Raw genomic sequence first — 18,232 nt, forward strand, 5'->3', positions numbered from 1 at the left:
GCTTCTGTTCGCTCGTCCCCTTCCACCCCAGAGGGTCCAGCTTCTCTGCCTGCCAGGAGCAGCCCTCTGCTCCTGCCCTCCCAAAAACTGGTTGAAAAGTGCCCGTTAATTGTTCAGGAGAGATTTGAAAACAACGTGGCAAAGCTTCCTGAGCAAAAAGTTTTCAATTAAAATTGAGGGGGAAGAAAAAAGAAGAGAAAAAAATACGATTCCACATCATTTAAATTTAAACAATATTTTTGAAAACTTGATTTGAAAGAATAGAACTGTCTGAAGATTTGCACCTTTTAATCCCAAATCATTCAGAAAGCACATTTCAACAAAACGTGGCAGCAGCATTCCTCATTTTCTCATCTCAAAACCAAGGTAGCTCATGGGCTGTTTTACCTGTGCACAATTTTAATGTCTGTCTTGAAATCTGTCTCACCAGGTCTGTGTGCCGTACCGTACTAACCAGTGTTTCTTCCTCACTCACTTGCTTTCCCAGCAGATTGCATGGGACTCCCAACTCTAACTCTGCCAAGGTGGTTCCATGTAATCCCCATTTCTTACTAATACTGTTTTTGTCACTTTCTCTCCCTCCTTGTCTCCGTGCAAGTGGAATTAATTGGTGTTTTTCCTGCATGGCGCTTTGTTTCTGCACTGTGGAGTAGGTTGTGTGTGGCAGGGAGGGCTGGGGGCCGATTGTCCGGTGGGGAGCGCATGGAAACGGGTAAGAGCCGAACAGTGGGACTGGGGGAGGATGGATTTCACAAGGAATGGCGTGGCCCAGCATTTCCAGGACCTTCTACCACCACAAATACTGGCAAAAACTGCAGTTAAGTGTAGGGATATGTCTGTATGTCTATGTCCATGTCAGGGGCAGGTGTCTCACCTTTCTTTTATATGGCCAGTCTAAAGTGGAGAGCATGACTATCATAAGATGGACAGTTACTTAGGGGAAAAAAAAGTATAATCTTTTACATTGTGATGACAGACTAAGACATGAGAATCTCACTGACAGATGTTTGCTGGCACAAAATGTTTTGGTGGAGCCATTCTGGTTCTGTATCTGGGGCTAATACATTACAGGATAAAAATGAGATATTAAGTTAAATAGACCTGATTTGTCCCATTCCTTCATACAACTGTGCCTTTGGAAGGGGAGTGCTGCCTTTTTTTAGGATGACATTACTCTGTCATGTGGTACATATGGATCAATGCAAATGAAAATCTAGCTCAGTTAATCATATTCTGCTCATCATTTGTACTCAGGGTTGTTCACTGAGCTGGTAGCATGAGCCAGAACCAAAAACAATGGGAGGGCTGTTTCTGTGCAGTTTTTCATTGCAGGAGAAGGCAGCACAACCCAGATCTGGAGGGAAGACCTCTAAGGGGATGATTATCCTTAGGCTTAGCCGAAAGGATGCAAACGTTGCAGGTCTTTGAAGTTCATCCTTCCCTAAAAGCTTGTCCCATGGTGGCCTGGGAGACAGCCATCTCTGCCCTTGGGGTAGGTGAGCCCACATGGAGAGCAGCCTTCAGGGTGGATGGAGCAGACACACTCAGGCTGAAAGGTGAGGCAAGTGTCCCCATCAGGCTGTGTGAGACCACCTCTGGAAGACCCCACACACCAGAGAGACGACACAGCTGACATTTGCCCTGAGGGTGGCATGCCTGGAGCACGTTCAAATGAGGAGAGCAGCTGTCCCTGGGGTCTCTGAGTGGAAGCTGTGTCCTGTCCTTGACACCGTTGCTCTTTTGCCCAGGTGGACGTGCACTCAGAGCAGCATCAGCCCCCAGTACAACATCTGTGAGCAGATGGTGCAGATCCGAGACGACCACATCCGCTTCATCTCGGAGCTCGCCCGCTACAGCAACAGCGAGGTGGGTACAGCTGCACTCCCTGCAAGCAGGCTCCTGAGATGGACAAGCTTGGGGGAGAACCGTGTGGCAGGACCATGGTCTGCCGCAGATGTAGTGAGGAGTGCTGAAGGACATGGGTGGAACAAACCACTCTTGCTGTAGCAATAAAAAACCAAGTTATGTAAGGCTCCTGCAGGTACAAAATCATGTGCACCAGGAGATCTACTGCAACAGCTTCTGCTCCTTGACCACAGCTTCGTTAAAATAAGCAGAAAAAAACTGGCAACTAAATGTTTGTTACCAGCCAAATGTCAGAACACCAATGACTTGCAAACAGGGCTTTTCAATTACACAGGCCTATCAGTCAGGGCTTTGGGGAAAGTTCATGAAGGCGTCTCTGTTCTTCTCATTACTGAATTCCAGTGCCCTCTCTGATGGCATTGGGACTGGTTTTTGCGCATGTGTGATCCTCATTCATCAGTGTCAGTTTAACAAATCGTAGCATTCTCAGGCGCTTCTTTTTTGGCATTTGCAAGAGCTTATTTGAACTTCTAATCAGTAAAGGACTCTCAAGGATTTCAGTAGTATTAGACCATCAAAAATGAATAGGAAAGTAGAATAAAAACAGTCAGTTATTTGCTCTGAGGTGACAGGTCAGACTCATTTTTTGGTAGGAAATAATTTGCCTGCCTGTGTAAAAAGAGCCTTGCCTTTTCCTGAGGGACAGTGTATGCTTTACTCACTTCTAGCTTGGTCATAAGGTCAGGAATTAATTTCAGGTGGGATTTGGGAGAGGAATCTGTTGACTGAGTGAAGTCCCTGCAGCAAGTTGTTGATTGTAGCCCTGACATGATGTGGTGTCTTGCAGGTGGTCACTGGCTCAGGTCTGGACAGCCAGAAGTCGGATGAGGAGTACAGGGAGCTCTTTGACCTGGCTTTACGGGGGCTGCAGCTGCTGTCCAAGTGGAGTGCCCACGTCATGGAAGTGGTGAGTGCATCCCTGGGAGTGCATCCCTGCATCACTGAAAGCAGTTTGGGATGAGTCTGGGTCTGGAGCAACTAAAACTATAATTCAGACAATGATGGAAATTCTTAATTTGCAAAGTTTCGACCGCATCTCAGCACAAGTGTTTGGATGTCAAAAGCCTGGTATGACTAGCAGCCTCCCAAATAAAGAAAACCAGTATTCACTAAGTGATAATAAAGCCAGGAATGTCAACCTGTAGTGAAATCTAGGGAATGTTTTCCTGGCATATGACCTTATTCAGTCTTTCTAGCCTGTCTTCTTGCTCGTTGAAACGTTGACATTGTCTCTTTCCATCTTCTAGTACTCTTGGAAGCTGGTGCATCCCACAGATAAATTCTGTAACAAGGATTGCCCAGGAACAGCTGAAGAGTATGAGAGAGCCACCCGGTACAACTACACCAGTGAGGAGAAGTTTGCCTTTGTGGAAGTAGGTGCCACCTGCACAAGAGTCAGAGCCAGTCCGTGCTGGTTTCCTGTCCATGTTCCTCAGGCCAGGGGAAGAGGATGGAAGGGCATCCCACTGGTTCCTTATCCCTGTGACCTATGTTAAGGGATTAAGGGCTCCCACATCCCTTAATTTGGCCTTTAAATTCCCCTTGGCCAGAGTGGGTTGGTCTTGGAGCCAGCTGACATTGGGTCTGTCGGACATGGGGGAACCTTCCAGCAGCTTCTCACGAAAGTCACCCCTGTAGCCCCTGCTACCAAAACCTTGTCACACAAGGCCAGAACAGTGGGCTTGCAGAGCAGTGTGATCTGGAGCAAGAGCAGCAGCTGCGTTCAGGAGCTGTGCAAACACAAGAGATCCTCATCCAGTGCCCAGGACACATCAACTCTCAGCCTGGCTGTCTGTAAACAGTGGGAACAGCCCTCTGAGCCTGGCTCTGGGAGGCCTTCACCTTCCTCCTGCCTTACACAGTCCAGGCTGGTTTGGATACTGCCTTATGGCTTCCTCCACTGTGCTGTTGGAAGGGAAGGCTCTGCCCTGGTGTGGATGCGGGGCTGTTCAAGCTGTACCCACACTTGGAGCATGTGCAGTTTCCTGGGATTGTGTGGTGTTAAAGATCAAGAGATCAGGAGTGGAAGCAAGGAACAGGGGCCATTTGCAAGAAACTGATGTTATAAATGCTTTGCTTAGCATTTTGTGATCTATAAGGCAGCTAACACCCAAAAGTTAGCTGCCTAATCACTGGGCCTATGTTACTTGAGTAGAATTAATTCAGTCCCAAATTCTCTTAATGCTGGATTCATACAGCTCTTCACACAATGGAAAAACAGCAAATACATCTGGGTTTAATTTCTGCTTCAGGTGATTGCCATGATCAAAGGCCTGCAAGTGCTGATGGGGCGGATGGAGAGTGTCTTCAACCAGGCCATCCGCAACACCATCTACGCGGCCCTGCAGGACTTTGCCCAGGTGACCCTGAGGGAGCCTCTCCGACAGGCTGTCAGGAAGAAGAAGAATGTTCTGATCAGGTCAGTCTGTCCCTGAATCCAGTGCAAAACCCATATATTTGTTAGTGTTAAACTTTCTAGTATACAAGCATGTGGCCCCGTGTATGCTCCAGCACACAAGCAGCCAGCAGTCCTTGTCCAGCAGCTCCTCCAGAGGTAACTTTTGGGCATCATCCCACCAATAACAGCTGTGTATGATCCCACCTCAGGTGCCTGTCCTCCCACATGTGCACAGCCATTAGTATTTTCCTCTTGAAGTAAAATCAAGCTTAAGCACTGCTTTCCCTCTCCCCGCCACTCCAGTGTCCTTCAGGCAATTCGGAAGACAATCTGTGACTGGGAGGGAGGTCGAGAGCCTCCAAATGATCCTTGCCTGAGAGGTGAGAAGGATCCCAAAGGCGGATTTGATATTAAAGTCCCACGACGAGCAGTAGGACCATCAAGCACACAGGTATGAGGATGTCTGTCTCCTGTGTGGGGAATTAATGGTCACAGAGCCATGTAGGGGTCTCCCACCCTGTGGATTAGCAGCAGTTTCTGTGGTCTGTTCCACAAAGTCTTCACGCTGTTGTGTGCTAAATGTTGCTTTGGTGCCTAATTTGTTGTATGATTCCCAAAGCCTCCCATTTTAAGGGTTTAACTCTGAAGGACAGTGGCTTATGTGTGCAGAGTGGTCGCCACCTGGGAGAAGTGCTGGTTTTTGTTGCAGAACACCAAGGCTGTGTGTGATGGTGTCTGGAGAGTGGTAACTGCGTGTCACCTTTCTTCCAAAGCTTTACATGGTGCGGACCATGCTGGAGTCCCTCATAGCAGACAAGAGTGGCTCGAAGAAGACTCTGAGGAGCAGCTTGGATGGGCCGATAGTCTTGGCCATTGAGGAGTTCCACAAGCAGTCCTTCTTCTTCACCCACCTTCTCAACATCAGTGGTGAGATGATGGCAGGGGGAGGCTTGAACCAAGCTCTTGCATGCTCAGAAAGGCAAAGGCAGATCAGCTTTGCTCCTCAGTGACCTATGCAGAAGATTTTCCTTGATTTTTCCCAAACACTCTACTTCTGCATGGTTTGGGCATGCTTCTGTGTAGTAGTCATTACGTGAACAGGACTAAGTCAGCAAGAGCAAATAGCTGCAGGTGGTAGTTTATTTTCTAGGACTGGACTTTCCTTTCTGTCCCAGACAAACTGAGCCACTGGCCACAGAAAAAGTCTTCCAGAATAACTCTGACCCATTTCAAGTGTTCTCCCTGGCCCTCTAGAGCAAAAGGGGTGATCCCTTCCTTCTTCTTGCATTACCAAGTGCTCAGGCAGCGTGGACACGGTCTGGGTTTAAAACCAGAGACATCCTAGAAAAATGTTCCATACCCAAAAGCAAGGCTGCAACAGCTGCCTCCTGTGCCATGCCCTCACTGCCATCCCCAGGGGAGTAATGTGGGGATAACATGGATCTCCTCTGCATTCCAGAAGCTCTGCAGCAGTGCTGCGACCTGTCCCAGCTCTGGTTCCGGGAATTCTTCTTGGAGCTGACCATGGGCCGCCGCATCCAGTTCCCCATCGAGATGTCCATGCCCTGGATCCTCACGGACCATATTTTGGAAACCAAAGAACCCTCCATGATGGAGTAAGAGCTGAGGGGCTCCGTTGGCACTGTGCACGTGCTGGGGTTTGGGATTTTGTTCAGGAAGAAGGGTAGGCTGGTGCTGAGCAGTCTCTTTGACGTGGGAGGTAAATAGATGTTCCTTGATCTGCTGTCACATGAATGGTACTGTGTGAACACCTCGTTAGCAGACACAGGGGCGACTTCCTGGCACTGGCACTTATTTATGTGTCATAAACAGCAGCTGGCAACTGTTGGGACGTGGGCAGGACATAGTGGCACTGTCACCTGCACACAGCACTGGGACAGATGTGTCACCAAAGGGGGAGGGCCCAGGCTAAGCTACCTCAACACCTTTTGTTTATATGTCTGATAAATGATGAGAGGAATTGCTGTTATGCAGATGTAATCATCTTCATAATGTCTTCCTCATTAGGAAAACTTGATTTTCAGTTGTATGGCCATTGTCAGAGCACTCTCTGAAGTGAGGGCAGGGTGAAAGAATTATTAAGGGCAGAAAAGAAGGAAATGTTGATTGAACAACTCATAATTAGCTCACTTCCAGGTCGATTGTAGCTGCTTTGTGCAGAACCCAAGGAACAAGAGGGACTATTTGAGGGGCTGCAGGGAGTGGCAGTGATAGGCATGAAGTCAGAGAAAAGCCTTTTGTTTGCACCAAGCAGGGCACATGCACTGGCTGCAGTTTATGGTGATAAGCTCCAAAGTTAATTTTAGATGCGGTCTGTGTTCTTGCCCTCAGGTATGTGCTGTACCCCCTGGACCTCTACAATGACAGTGCATACTATGCTTTGACCAAGTTCAAAAAGCAGTTCCTGTATGATGAAATTGAAGCTGAAGTAAGTTCTCTTCATCTTTATAAAGCTCACTGGGGTCACACTGCCCTGTTTGACCCAGCAGTTCATTATAGGCACCTCCTGAAAGAAATATTGCATCAGACTGAAAAGTTTCCAAAAAATCAGCATTTCCAGAGACCTTTCAGATTCTCCTGATTAGGGGCTTCAGCTTAGCTGTACCCATAGGGAACCATGGAAGGCAAAGGCTGTCAAATACTGGGGACATGGAAAAGTCTCGAGCAGAGGGTTTGAGACATCAGAGGAAAACAAGAAATTCCCTGAGAGGGAAGGATGATTGAGGGTGGGGGACCAGGACCTGTAAGAACATGCAGAAACTACAAAGCCAGACATGTAACTGCAATTTTCTGCTTACCTTTAGCACTGTGAGAACTGCAGTGTGGGTTTTAGATAGTGTGGCCTTTAATATATGTTTGTATTAAATGAGAGACCTGCACTGGGTTGTATTGATCTTGCATGCGTAGGAAGGAGCTGTTCCCTGCTGGTGACACCCTTACCGAGTCTTGTTTTTTCTCCCCCAGGTGAATTTGTGCTTTGATCAATTTGTATACAAGCTGGCAGATCAGATCTTTGCCTATTATAAAGCAATGGCTGGCAGGTAGGAGAACCTGACTGCTGATGGTGACTGATGATATCGCTGCATCCAAATTGCTGTTAACCAAAAGGTTTCCCTCAGGGAGCAGCTGCTGCAAGCAAACAAAGCATAGATCATCCCTGTCCCCCAGAGCTGGCTGTCCACGTCAGACCGGTGTAGATGGGGAAAATTAATTAAGGAGACATAGTTAAAAGTGAAAAAATTATAATTGGCGTCCTGAGTAGCTGTCAGAGTCCAGTTCGTGAGAGCAGCAGAAAAGCAAATTGGGCTTATTACAGACATGTCCTTGCTTGACTTCTGTTTGTGTACCAGGCAAAGGACTGGAAGCCTCCCATCTCTACAAAACAGGAATATGCACTTGTCCTCACCCTACTAAAGCAGCAGGACTTGTTCTCCCTTTGGGGAGATAGAACCTTTGTGGCATTTCCTCCTTACCAATTTAAAGAACATGGATGAATTCTAATGAGAGTCTCCTTCTCGTGGCCTCAAAGGTGAATCAAGTCTTCCATGTGCAGGTTTTCTTTCTAGGTCACATTTGGCTTTAGAGAAGGAGGACAATCACCATCACCAACCAAATGTTCCCACAGCAGATCTTCAAGGAGGGAGCACACCAGGGGAACCAGCCAGTACCTGGCACTGATATCCTTCAGCACATCTTTTATTTTTTTTGAATGTTTTAACCATAAAAGACAAGCATGGCAGTCCCTAGATAACAACCGCTGCTCTGTGATTTAGCGTGCAGAAATTTTTTGGCATTCGGAGCCAAGATTAAAAGAAGGACAAAAACAACTCTGGGAAGAGGCATAGAGAAGACGATAGTGTATGTTTCTATTTTCCTGACACTGCTTCCCTTTTTCAGTGTTTTACTGGACAAACGTTTCCGGGCTGAATGTAAGAATTACGGGGTGATCATTCCATACCCGCCATCCAACCGCTACGAAACACTGCTCAAGCAGAGGCACGTCCAGGTACAGTGCAAGCAGCAGGCTCCAGTACTCATCACTCCTGGTCTGTTACCCTTCTGGTGGTGGTGGGCATCCTAGTTGAGATGGGCTCTGGACTGAGAAGGGTTGAATCTGTTTCTGACACAAAAACGAGTTATTCCCCACATTTCTCTTGTTCCTTCTTAAGTAATCTGAACTCAAACGAGGTGTTTGCACCACTGCTTTCACGTGTAAGCAGACTTGGAGGTTTGGTTTTAATTTGTGTGTTGACTAAAAAATAAAATACCTTTTCCCCATCAGTATATAACGTGCAAATCTCTTCTTTTGCCAGTTGCTGGGCAGATCAATTGACCTGAACAGGCTCATTACCCAGCGCATCTCTGCAGCCATGTACAAATCGTTAGACCAGGCCATCAGCCGCTTCGAGAGCGAGGACCTGACATCCATCGTGGTAAGAACTTTTATTGACTCTGAGTATGAGCACGGAGAATAATACACTGCTGTGGCTACACAGTCAACTGTCTTTGGTTATGAGTCCCCCTGCAGTAGGTTTCAGCCAGTCATGTATCTTCCTTTTTGGTGCTGAGTCTTTACTATTTCTGCTTATGCAGCTTTAATTGCATTATTATCAGGCCATTAAGTATCTGTGTAAATCATAAGTTGACAGCCAGCATTTAGAGTTTGCAGAGCTCATATAAGAGAGTCCTATAAACTGGGAGAAGGAAATCTAGACTTTAATTCCCTGTTGGATGAAGGTGGCTGTGACATTGTTTGTGTGCATACAGGATTTGCTGCCATTGATACGTTACAGGAGCATCAGAGTCAAGTAGTGTAAAATTACCAGTTTCCACCTTGGGAGGATTCTGAGGTGAAAGCCAGCCAGTGCTCAGTGGGGAACAAATTAATTTTGCTTCCTGCAGGTTCACAAAGTACTGGACCAGGACCCCCTTGAGTGGAAGTGCAATTGGCCTTGACCACTGAGTTAAACTGATGTCTTCAGTTCTGTGTGCGTGTGGATATAAAACCATCCCCCTGGCAATTAAATCAGCTGCTTCTGTTGTAATACGTTGCATTTTCTGCTGCTTTATGTGCCACAGGAGCTGGAGTGGCTCTTGGAAATCAATCGCCTGACTCACAGGCTGCTGTGCAAGCACATGACTCTGGACAGCTTCGATGCCATGTTCCGCGAGGCCAACCACAACGTGTCCGCGCCCTATGGGCGCATCACCCTCCACGTCTTCTGGGAGCTCAACTTTGACTTCCTGCCCAACTACTGCTACAACGGATCCACCAACAGGTGAGGAGGGAAAGCAAGGCCACCTGGAGACGCTGCTTTTGTTTCCAGAATGTCAAACCTGCCACATAAAATTGGCATGCATCGTGGTAATGTTTGTCCTCCCTGTGGGATGCAAGTTACTCTTAAAATGAAGTTGAAACCCACAATCTCCCCTTGGTCTTGAAAATGTTAGTAACAAATTTCATGTAGCAGTTAGATAGTGACTGCAAGTGGCTGAGGGTTGGTTTACTCAGCAGCAGAGCTCTGGTAGCTGCTCAGATACTGCTTTCTTGCCTGCCAAAAATGAGAAGAAACCTCACTTTTGGTGGGTTTTACACCACCAGCAGATTGTGGCAGGATTTTGCATTCCAGTTGATGTAGCTCAGATGATGAATTCTAACTAGCCTGCAGCTGCAGGTCATCCCAGACTGTACCCTATGTGTGCTCAGTTAACCAGGCTCTGACCACTTTTCCCCCCATCTCCCATGCTCGCCGCAGGTTTGTGAGGACAGCCATCCCATTCACACAGGAGCCCCAGCGGGACAAGCCAGCCAACGTCCAGCCCTATTACCTCTACGGGTCCAAGGTCAGTAAATGAGCCACAACAGCCAGCAGGAGTGGATGTTGGAAATATTTATTTAGGAAGAGAAAGAAATGCCAGGACTGGTTCATTAACGGAGCGGTGGGTGCGAATGTGCGGGATCACATTGCTGTGTGCAACCAAAAGGCCATGCAAGAAGCAGTTTCAGTGTGGTGTTGCTGTTTCTTTTCCAAATTCTTCTCCATAAAATGTCCATGTTAAGGGATGTCAGCACTGCTCTGTGCTTGGTGTTGGCACTGAGACTGAATTACATCCATCTAAATGCACAGCGAAGTGAGCAAGTTGGTGCTCTGATGCAGTGATGCTCCCCAAGGAAGGTACCACATCAGGAATCCCATTTTTTGTTCAAAATGGGAATTAGTAAAATACTTATGTGTGCACTGCTTAATACTGACAAAAAGCTCTTTTCTCAGGCTGCAATGACTGTTTATACAAATGTTATGAGGGCTTGGGGTGTAATGCTAGTGGAGGGGCACTCAAGTGTGAAACTACGTGAGCGGAGTTTATTTCTTGTGCACATTGATTGATGACTGTGAAGTGAACCTACAGCACTGATGCACATGAGCTAATGACACTACAGTCTGCCAAGTCTGGCTGTTCCCAGAGAGCTGACTTGGTTTCTTTTTTAAAAATCCTCAGCAAATGAGAATATTTTTGTCACTTGACAAAAATCTTTCTCCCTGTGACCAACGTCTATGCCTCATGTTTTACCCTAGGACAGACAGCTGCCATGGACACACAGACAGTCCTCTTGGCAAAAACTGGGAAAGAGCAGGACAAACCAAACCTCTAAGAAAGGTTTTGTTTTCTTTTGCTCTCACTGAAGGCCATGCTGTGGCAAGATGGCCCTTTTATCATCGCTGTTTTTATAGGAAAAAAAGTAGTGAGGGGAGTTACACGGGCTCTCCTTCATGAAACTGGAGCTCCTCATTAGCACAGTGGTCATGGGCACTTCCAGGAGCTCCTCTGTCAGTCCATCCCTCAGTGGCTCTTCTGGTGAGCTGCTTCGTTCAACCACTTCTTCAGGGCTGGTGTTGGGATGCTTCAGCCTGGCAGCCCGGTGGCACCGCTCAGACCAGAACTGCAGGCAGCCGTAGGCCAGGAGGGCGAGGAAGCAGAGGAGCAGGAGACTGCTCACCATCCACATGGACGTGGTGGGTTCGTGCTTGGAGCCGCCGAAAACCAGGGGGATTTTGTCCAGCGTGTGGAAGGTGGTGCAGTGGTTGCTGGAGGGGTAGGAGTTCTTGCATGTGATGCACAGGACGTAGATGGTGGACGGCGTGAGGCGGTGGAGCACCAGGGAGCTGAGGGGGTGCGGAACTCGCTCCTCGCGGTGGAAGTTCTGCCGCAGGTAACCGGCAAAGACGCTGTTCCAGTTGGGGCGGTACATGACGTGGTAGTAGTTCTCTGGGCAGGGGCTGCTCATGGCCCAGGACACGGTGGCACTGGTGTAAGTGATGTTGTGCACTTCGATGTTCATCGTGCCCCTGAAACCAGATGCAGGGAGAGGCTCAGTTTTCTGATTCGTGTCAAGGCTCAAAGGCCACTGACAACGGTGAAGTCTTTCCACTGACTTTTACTCTCCCTTAGGTTGGGCTGAAGACTATCCTGGCTCACTTAGGTTACATGCTAGAATTACAGAAGACAAATCTTGCTTTTGCCCAGATCTCCTGTATCACTCTGCTTCATAACAAAAACATCCAGTTGGAGCACAGGGTATACTTTTTGCTCCAGTTATATTTTTTATAAAATCTCTCTGACTGGTTGTCTGTATCAGAAGCTTTCTTAGCTTTTTGTTTCCCACAACATAGAAAGGATACTGCAAGTTTGATTAACATAAAGTGATCATTAAGCTAGCTCCAGCTTGCCTTGTGAAGCTGCCAATCAATAAATATTTTGATTTTACGTCTAAATGCCATTTAGAAAGCTCCATAATGGTTAATTCACTGTTTTAAGTTGTTGCTGCATTTTCTGTACCTTCCTTGCTTAATAGAGTATAAACTCTTTCTGTTCCTGCAGCATCTCACATTGCAATATCAGGATCTTAAATGTCAAATCTGTAGGTTGGTGAAATATAAAATCAGTGCCTTTAGGGAAACACAAATATATGAATAATAAGAACAAAGACAGAAAAATGACACTGCCCTGCTAACAAATTTAAACTGATTTAAGCCAAAGCCAGTGAGCAGTAGATTTGATCCCTGATGGTGCAATGTCCAGTAGTTTTTTTGATACTTCCTGAGCTGTGTGGCTGTGTAGCAACAGCCACAAATTACTTGAGCACATCACTCCTTCAGATCCCCAAAGTGCTCTCTGAGCCTCGCTGCAGGGTTCTCTCTCCCAGCCAGCTGAGTGCTCAGAGCAGCACCTCCGTTCAGTCGAGCTGGCTTATTTTTCCCTTTTTCCTCTCTCTCTAACAATAACTAACTTCCCTTTAATTCACTCAAGAGTAAGCTCACCTGAATGACTGCTTATCTGCTCTTACACGAGGCTGCTCGTGCGCATGGCTGAGCCCTCCCAGAGCCAGCACTTACCTCCCGCCAGGTCCGCGGTGGCCCCGTCGCGGTGGCTCTGGTGACGGAGTGGCCACAGGCAGTGCCTTCCCAGCACTCACCTCCCTCCTGCCTCTGCTAAATCCCTTCCCCGCGCTCTCCCTCGTTTATACCCGGCTCGGGCTCCGTCATCTCTCACCATGGCAACCAATAGGAAAGGATGGGCAGGCATCTTCGAGTGATTTGGGAATGTTGCCCCTAAAAGCTTCTGCCTGGGAGAAGTCTGTGTCTCCAAGGCAGAAAAAACAAGCCAGGCAGGTTTCTTTGGTGGCTTATTTGGGTTTTATTTTTTTCCCGTATCCACAGTCCCCCAGCAAGACCAGAACGGAGCCCTAGCAGGGTCTGGGGTTACAGACACGCTGGCACATGCTATGAAATCTGGATACTGGCCTGTGGTACACGTTGACTCAGGGACTTTGTCATTAATTCTGTGATTTCTTGCACACTTAAACTACTGATTTAAGTGGAAGCTGTAAGCAGTACATTTTGATCCCTGGTGGTGCAGCAATTTCCAGTAGCCTTTTAATATTTTCTAAACCGTGTGACAGGAGTAGGAATTGGGTTTTCAAAGACCTAGACCTCCTGAAAAAAACTACATGGGATTAAGACCAGCTCTTCTTTGAATGCCCCTGACTTACAGACAGCTTGGGGATGTCCCCTTTCAGTCCGGTGAGAGGGCGGGAGGGAGAGGCAAAGCCAGTGCCTGTGGTGCTCAGGGGAGCAGCTCGAGCCTGTGGCCAGGAGGGGATGGATGGGCCTGGTAAGGAGAGGCTCTGAACAAGTGACTTGCTGCTCTCTAAAGCCAAAATGTGCTCGAGAGGAACTTTCCCAGAAATGTTGATGCTGAGTCTGGAGTTACTCATTCCACTTTCTAAGACACTCTCAGCTGTTGCACTGAAATTAGGTTGGCTGGGAGCCCTGACTTGTCTTGGGCTGTGTGCAAGTCCTTTTTTTGTCTCTGAGTATATTCCTCTTTCATTAGCTCTTCATTTTTCCAAGGGAATTCTGTTACAGTCAGTGCTACCTATTATCTCTCTGTGTTGAATTTTATCAGATAAAACTCTCCCTGCCTTTCCTCAGGTGAGCTCAGACAGGTCTGAGTGATGGCCAACAACAAGGTCAAAGACATGGAAATAGAACTAGGGTTTGATTTGCTTCGTTTGTTGCTAAATCCTCTCCAGAGCATCCCTGGTAACCTCCTGAGCTCCTAAAGCAACGCTGGGACCTTCCCCACATGCTCACAATTACAGACGGCTGTCCCTGAGACCTGGGTGCAGGGTGAGCTCTGTAGGACACTGGGAGCTCTGCCCCATGCTGCAAAACCCAGCCTCCCATCCCCAAAACCTGCCCATTTGGCCCCAAACCAAAGGGGAGGCAAACCTCCCCAATGTCTCCAGCAGCTGCTGCTCCCAGGAAGGGTCAGGGCCAGGCTTTTGCTTTGGTTCCCTGAGGGGTCAGAAGCGGCCGCCCAGCGTGGGGGAGTGAGCTGTGCTGTGCTGTGCAGCCAGCTTGTGCCTTCAGCTGCTTTGTCTTAAAATACCCACTGGTGTCATTTTTTACATCCTACAGTCTTTACCCCAAGCTGTGTATCTCACCCTTAAATGGAGTTATATTTTTAATTGCTGGCAGAGCATTATTATTAGACGCAAGCCTGCTGTTGGAGCGCTGTGTGGCTCTGCAGAGAGCTCCATGAACCTACCTCATCCTGCAGACAGGCTGGGGTGAATCATCCTGCTCATCCGCAGCCAGTGCACATCCTAAAATGTGTCTTCTCCCCATCAGGCTAATTGCTGAGACCCCCCACTCGAGGGAGAAGCTGGTTGGGAGCTGCTCTCCAGGCCCCATTATCCCTCTGAGGAGCGAGGGAGTGCTGTGAGGTGGGGGCTGTGCAGCAGCACCAGCTGCTGGCTGCCTGCATAGCCAGATATCAGCCTTGTTGGGAGAAAAACCTGACCAGTTGCACCACAGCTGGTACCAGTGATGGTAGCCCATCTCAGGGACCAAGGGACATGCACAGACAGAAGTTCCCTGGCCATGGAGTAGCAAGAGGCCTCCAGAAATGAATGTGGACTCATGAGCCCACTGAACTAAGGATTTTTTTATTCCCCCAAGCCAGGATGAGTCCCAGTGTGCTACGCCTGGGGAAATAACAGGGTAAAGGAGCCTACAGGGAGGTGTGGAAGGAAGGTGCAAGGAGCCATCTCTGGGCCCCTTGGATCACCCCTGCAGCCCTCACTTTCTGGGGACAGCCGGGGCTGGGACAGTGCCTTGCAAAAGTTAAAGCAACAAAAGCTGTGGGAGTATGGCTGGGCTGGGGCCCTGAAGCACTGGCTTCCCTCTGGGATGGTCCTGTTGGCCATTTGGCAAATGGTCCAGGCTGGGAGTTACTGGTGTTTAAACAGACACACTTTTCAAAACAACACATTGTGGTTTTTCAAATGTATCAGGGTGCATAACCAGTGGCCGTGGGTCCGTCTCCACCCGACTTTTAAAGACTTGGTTATCTGAGGATGCAGACAGAAGCCTAAGCAGGGTGCTGAATTCTCTTAAGAGTTGGTATCCAAGGAGCTTTGAAAGTAGGCTTCTGTCTGCCTAAATAATTCAATAATTCTTAACTCTTGACACATACTCAGGGATATTTTTTTTTTTTTTAGATTTTGATCAGAGAGAAAGTTGCTCATTGTAAATGACCCTCCACAGCAGTCTTTCTGTACTTAATAGTATTACAGGGCTATTTTCACCTACCAGGAACAGGAGGCGAAATAACATTTCACAGAAAATAGGGGACTTTGTAGCTGTGCCTTATTTCTGCTAGTTCAAAGAGCACTTAGGAATTACAACCTGCTGCACCAGATCTGTGGGGCTGTGACAAGATGAGGGACAATTAATTGGTTAAAGTAACTGACAAGTGTGTGAAAGCATGGTCAGTACATTGGTGAAATTCTATAGCTGAGAGCAAAAGAAAATACTTTCCGATTTTTAGCAAATGACTTTGTAACCCATTAGTAGCTCAGTAAATCTTGTGGAGTGAGTCAGAAGTGGAGGATGACTGGAGCCTCCAGCTGGGGGTATTGCAGCAGTGGTGGAGCAAAGACAACATTTTGCCCTTTCTGCTGCTCCAGCCCTTGCTCCCTTCCACCCAAACCTCCTCAGTGCCTCCATCCCTTGGCTCCATTATTGGCAGGAAGGGGGATCCCTCTAGAGTGGAGTCTGCAATATCCACAGGGAGGCGTTTGGAATTCAGCCTAATTTGTTTCCTTATCTTTGTTTACCTTTTGGTAAGCATGAGCCCAGGGTTAATCTGTGTTTTGCTGTAAGGGGCACTACATGCCAGGATCTTTTCCAGGGTGGTTTTTTTGCTGCTCACTGAGGCTGCAGCTGGAGATGTCATGGAGGGAGAGTGCAGCCCGTCTGCTGGGCTGAGTTGTGATGCCAACACTTCCCTTGCAGAGCCCTCTCTGAGCATGTGGTGTCTCAGTTAAATCTGATTCTCAGTACTTTTTCTCTGCAGAACATACAAGTGAATTAATTCCCCCTACTTGTCTTTGCCTCACACCAAATGGATCCTGTAAATGTTCCAGTGATGAAACGTTGCAGCAATTTTCATGTTTCCAAGATGACATTGATGGAGTACATTCCTGGAAATCACTTTCTGTTCTCTGCTGCTAAGAAATTCTGGGGGCAATGTCCTGGGCACTATTTTCCCTAGACCAGTGTCAGATTCTTACCCTTTGTCACAGACCCATGGGATGTCTGTGAAGTAGAGGCTGATGTAAAGCTTTGCAGGATGCAAAAAGGATCTTTTCTGTGTCTTTTCCATCTGCCCTTAAACTCAGTTGCTGCAGTTCCTGCTTTTCCTAATAAGCCTCATTTAAAGCAAGTGCCCATAGGGGGAAAAAAAATCTGTCTGCTTAAATGTATATAAAGCTTTTCATTTTAGTAGAGAACAATTTGGTTTTGAAGAGGCAAAGGACCACTGAACTGAAATACTTGATTGGGAGTATATGGGAGAGTAAATTAACCTGGAAATGAAAGTGGTGTTGCTACATAGGAGGATAATAAAACCTTGTGACATGACTGTGTTGAGAGTTAGAATATATCTGACTACATAGGGAGAAAAGCAATCTCCTCTCCTCAAGAAGCAGAAGTGGGAATTGCCATTGGTATTATTTTTTCTCCTCCTCCTCCTCCTCCAAAATTTTTTTAAGTGATGTAACATAATACTGTGATAAGAGAATTGCAGGTCTGGTCGATGGCCCTGTCTGACTGTCACTGTTCCAATTTCCCAGCCCCTCAACATTGCCTACAGCCACATCTACAGCTCCTACCGCAATTTCGTGGGGCCTCCTCATTTCAAGACCATCTGTCGGCTCCTGGGCTACCAAGGCATCGCCGTGGTCATGGAAGAGCTGCTGAAGATCGTCAAGAGCCTGGTAATTCTGAGCCTGACCCTGGTGATGGAGAAACTCCAGAGCCTGGATAGGTACAGGCAGGGCAGTCAGTGTGGGCTTTGGGATCGGGGTGTTCTCATCAGGGCACCCTCGTGTGCCTTGATCCACGCTGGAACACTTGGAGCCATGGGCTGATTTTCACTGATGAGGAATCCCACTGATTCCTGTGGGATGATGGAGTGTTTCCAGCAGGATCAGACAGCATTCAGCGCAAGGACAAAGATTTTATGGTTGATTAAATAGGATTTAGTGCATTATCTCATATAATGTATCTACAGGGTGCAGGTGTGTAACTCCAAATGGCAGCAGGGGCTTTAAACTAAGCAATGTGCTCTGCTCTAATCCATGTACGTCCAAAATACCAGATCTGCAGAAACTTCTTCTACATGAACATAAATTCTGTATTAAACTCCTGAGTATCCAGTGATCATTCCTCAGGTGGAAGGAGATTTCCTGTGCTAGGGAGTGACTGCTTTGGCAGCTCTGGTGAAATGCTTTTTGGGTTAGAAGCATAAGTCCAGCTGCAGCTAAGAGTGAGCCTTGTTTTGGATTTCAGCTGCAAACAATGCAAACACAGCAAGCTGTATATTGAAGTCGAAAATCCATGCAGCTGTGATTTATTCTTTGGGAGGAAGCTGTAAAAGCACTCTGACTCCATACACTTGGGCTGAATTTTATATTTGAGTGAAATCCAAATTAAGCAAGTTCTTCCCGGACTCCAGCTGAAGTTTCATCCTGTGCTGTCAGATGTGGACCCATCCACAACCAGCCTCTTTCAAAACCAGGGCCAGGAGACCTGGCATTCCAGTTTAACCTCCCTGTGTCTCCAACAGCTCCAAGGCACCATCCTGCAGTATGTGAAGACTCTGATTGAAGTAATGCCCAAGATCTGCCGCTTGCCAAGACATGAATATGGCTCTCCAGGTGGGTGCTGCAGATGGATCCTTGAGCAGGAGCTCAGCCACACGTTGGTGCAGCATTTACTCAGGCCCACACTCATGGTTAATCCAGGCTGGGGGGCTGTC

General features: G+C 47.6%; 2 protein-coding genes across 4 annotated transcripts in view; one reads left to right on the forward strand and one right to left on the reverse strand.

The window, feature by feature from the left end:
* The window catches only part of CYFIP2 (cytoplasmic FMR1 interacting protein 2), a 43,420-nt gene that overhangs the window by 11,188 nt on the left and 14,000 nt on the right, over positions 1-18,232 (forward strand). For all 3 annotated transcript variants that reach the window (XM_008628957.2, XM_017728146.1, XM_008628958.2), the window contains exons 10-24: positions 1,749-1,866; positions 2,714-2,833; positions 3,174-3,299; positions 4,179-4,345; positions 4,628-4,775; positions 5,098-5,251; positions 5,784-5,940; positions 6,677-6,773; positions 7,310-7,386; positions 8,243-8,351; positions 8,659-8,778; positions 9,425-9,624; positions 10,102-10,189; positions 17,046-17,189; positions 18,041-18,131. In XM_008628957.2, coding sequence (XP_008627179.1) covers positions 1,749-1,866; positions 2,714-2,833; positions 3,174-3,299; positions 4,179-4,345; positions 4,628-4,775; positions 5,098-5,251; positions 5,784-5,940; positions 6,677-6,773; positions 7,310-7,386; positions 8,243-8,351; positions 8,659-8,778; positions 9,425-9,624; positions 10,102-10,189; positions 17,046-17,189; positions 18,041-18,131 — 1,916 coding nt within the window. The remainder of the gene's footprint in view (positions 1-1,748; positions 1,867-2,713; positions 2,834-3,173; positions 3,300-4,178; positions 4,346-4,627; positions 4,776-5,097; positions 5,252-5,783; positions 5,941-6,676; positions 6,774-7,309; positions 7,387-8,242; positions 8,352-8,658; positions 8,779-9,424; positions 9,625-10,101; positions 10,190-17,045; positions 17,190-18,040; positions 18,132-18,232) is intronic.
* FNDC9 (fibronectin type III domain containing 9) lies at positions 10,222-12,877 on the reverse strand. The gene is made up of 2 exons (XM_008628956.2): positions 12,739-12,877; positions 10,222-11,691 (listed from the first exon to the last, which is right to left on the reverse strand). The coding sequence occupies exon 2, from the start codon at positions 11,682-11,684 to the stop codon at positions 11,022-11,024; it is 663 nt and encodes a 220-aa protein (XP_008627178.1). The 5' UTR covers positions 11,685-11,691; positions 12,739-12,877; the 3' UTR covers positions 10,222-11,021.

This window comes from Corvus brachyrhynchos, unplaced genomic scaffold, assembly GCF_000691975.1.
Source record: "Corvus brachyrhynchos isolate BGI_N302 unplaced genomic scaffold, ASM69197v1 scaffold21, whole genome shotgun sequence".
NCBI classification, from domain to species: Eukaryota; Metazoa; Chordata; class Aves; order Passeriformes; family Corvidae; genus Corvus; species Corvus brachyrhynchos.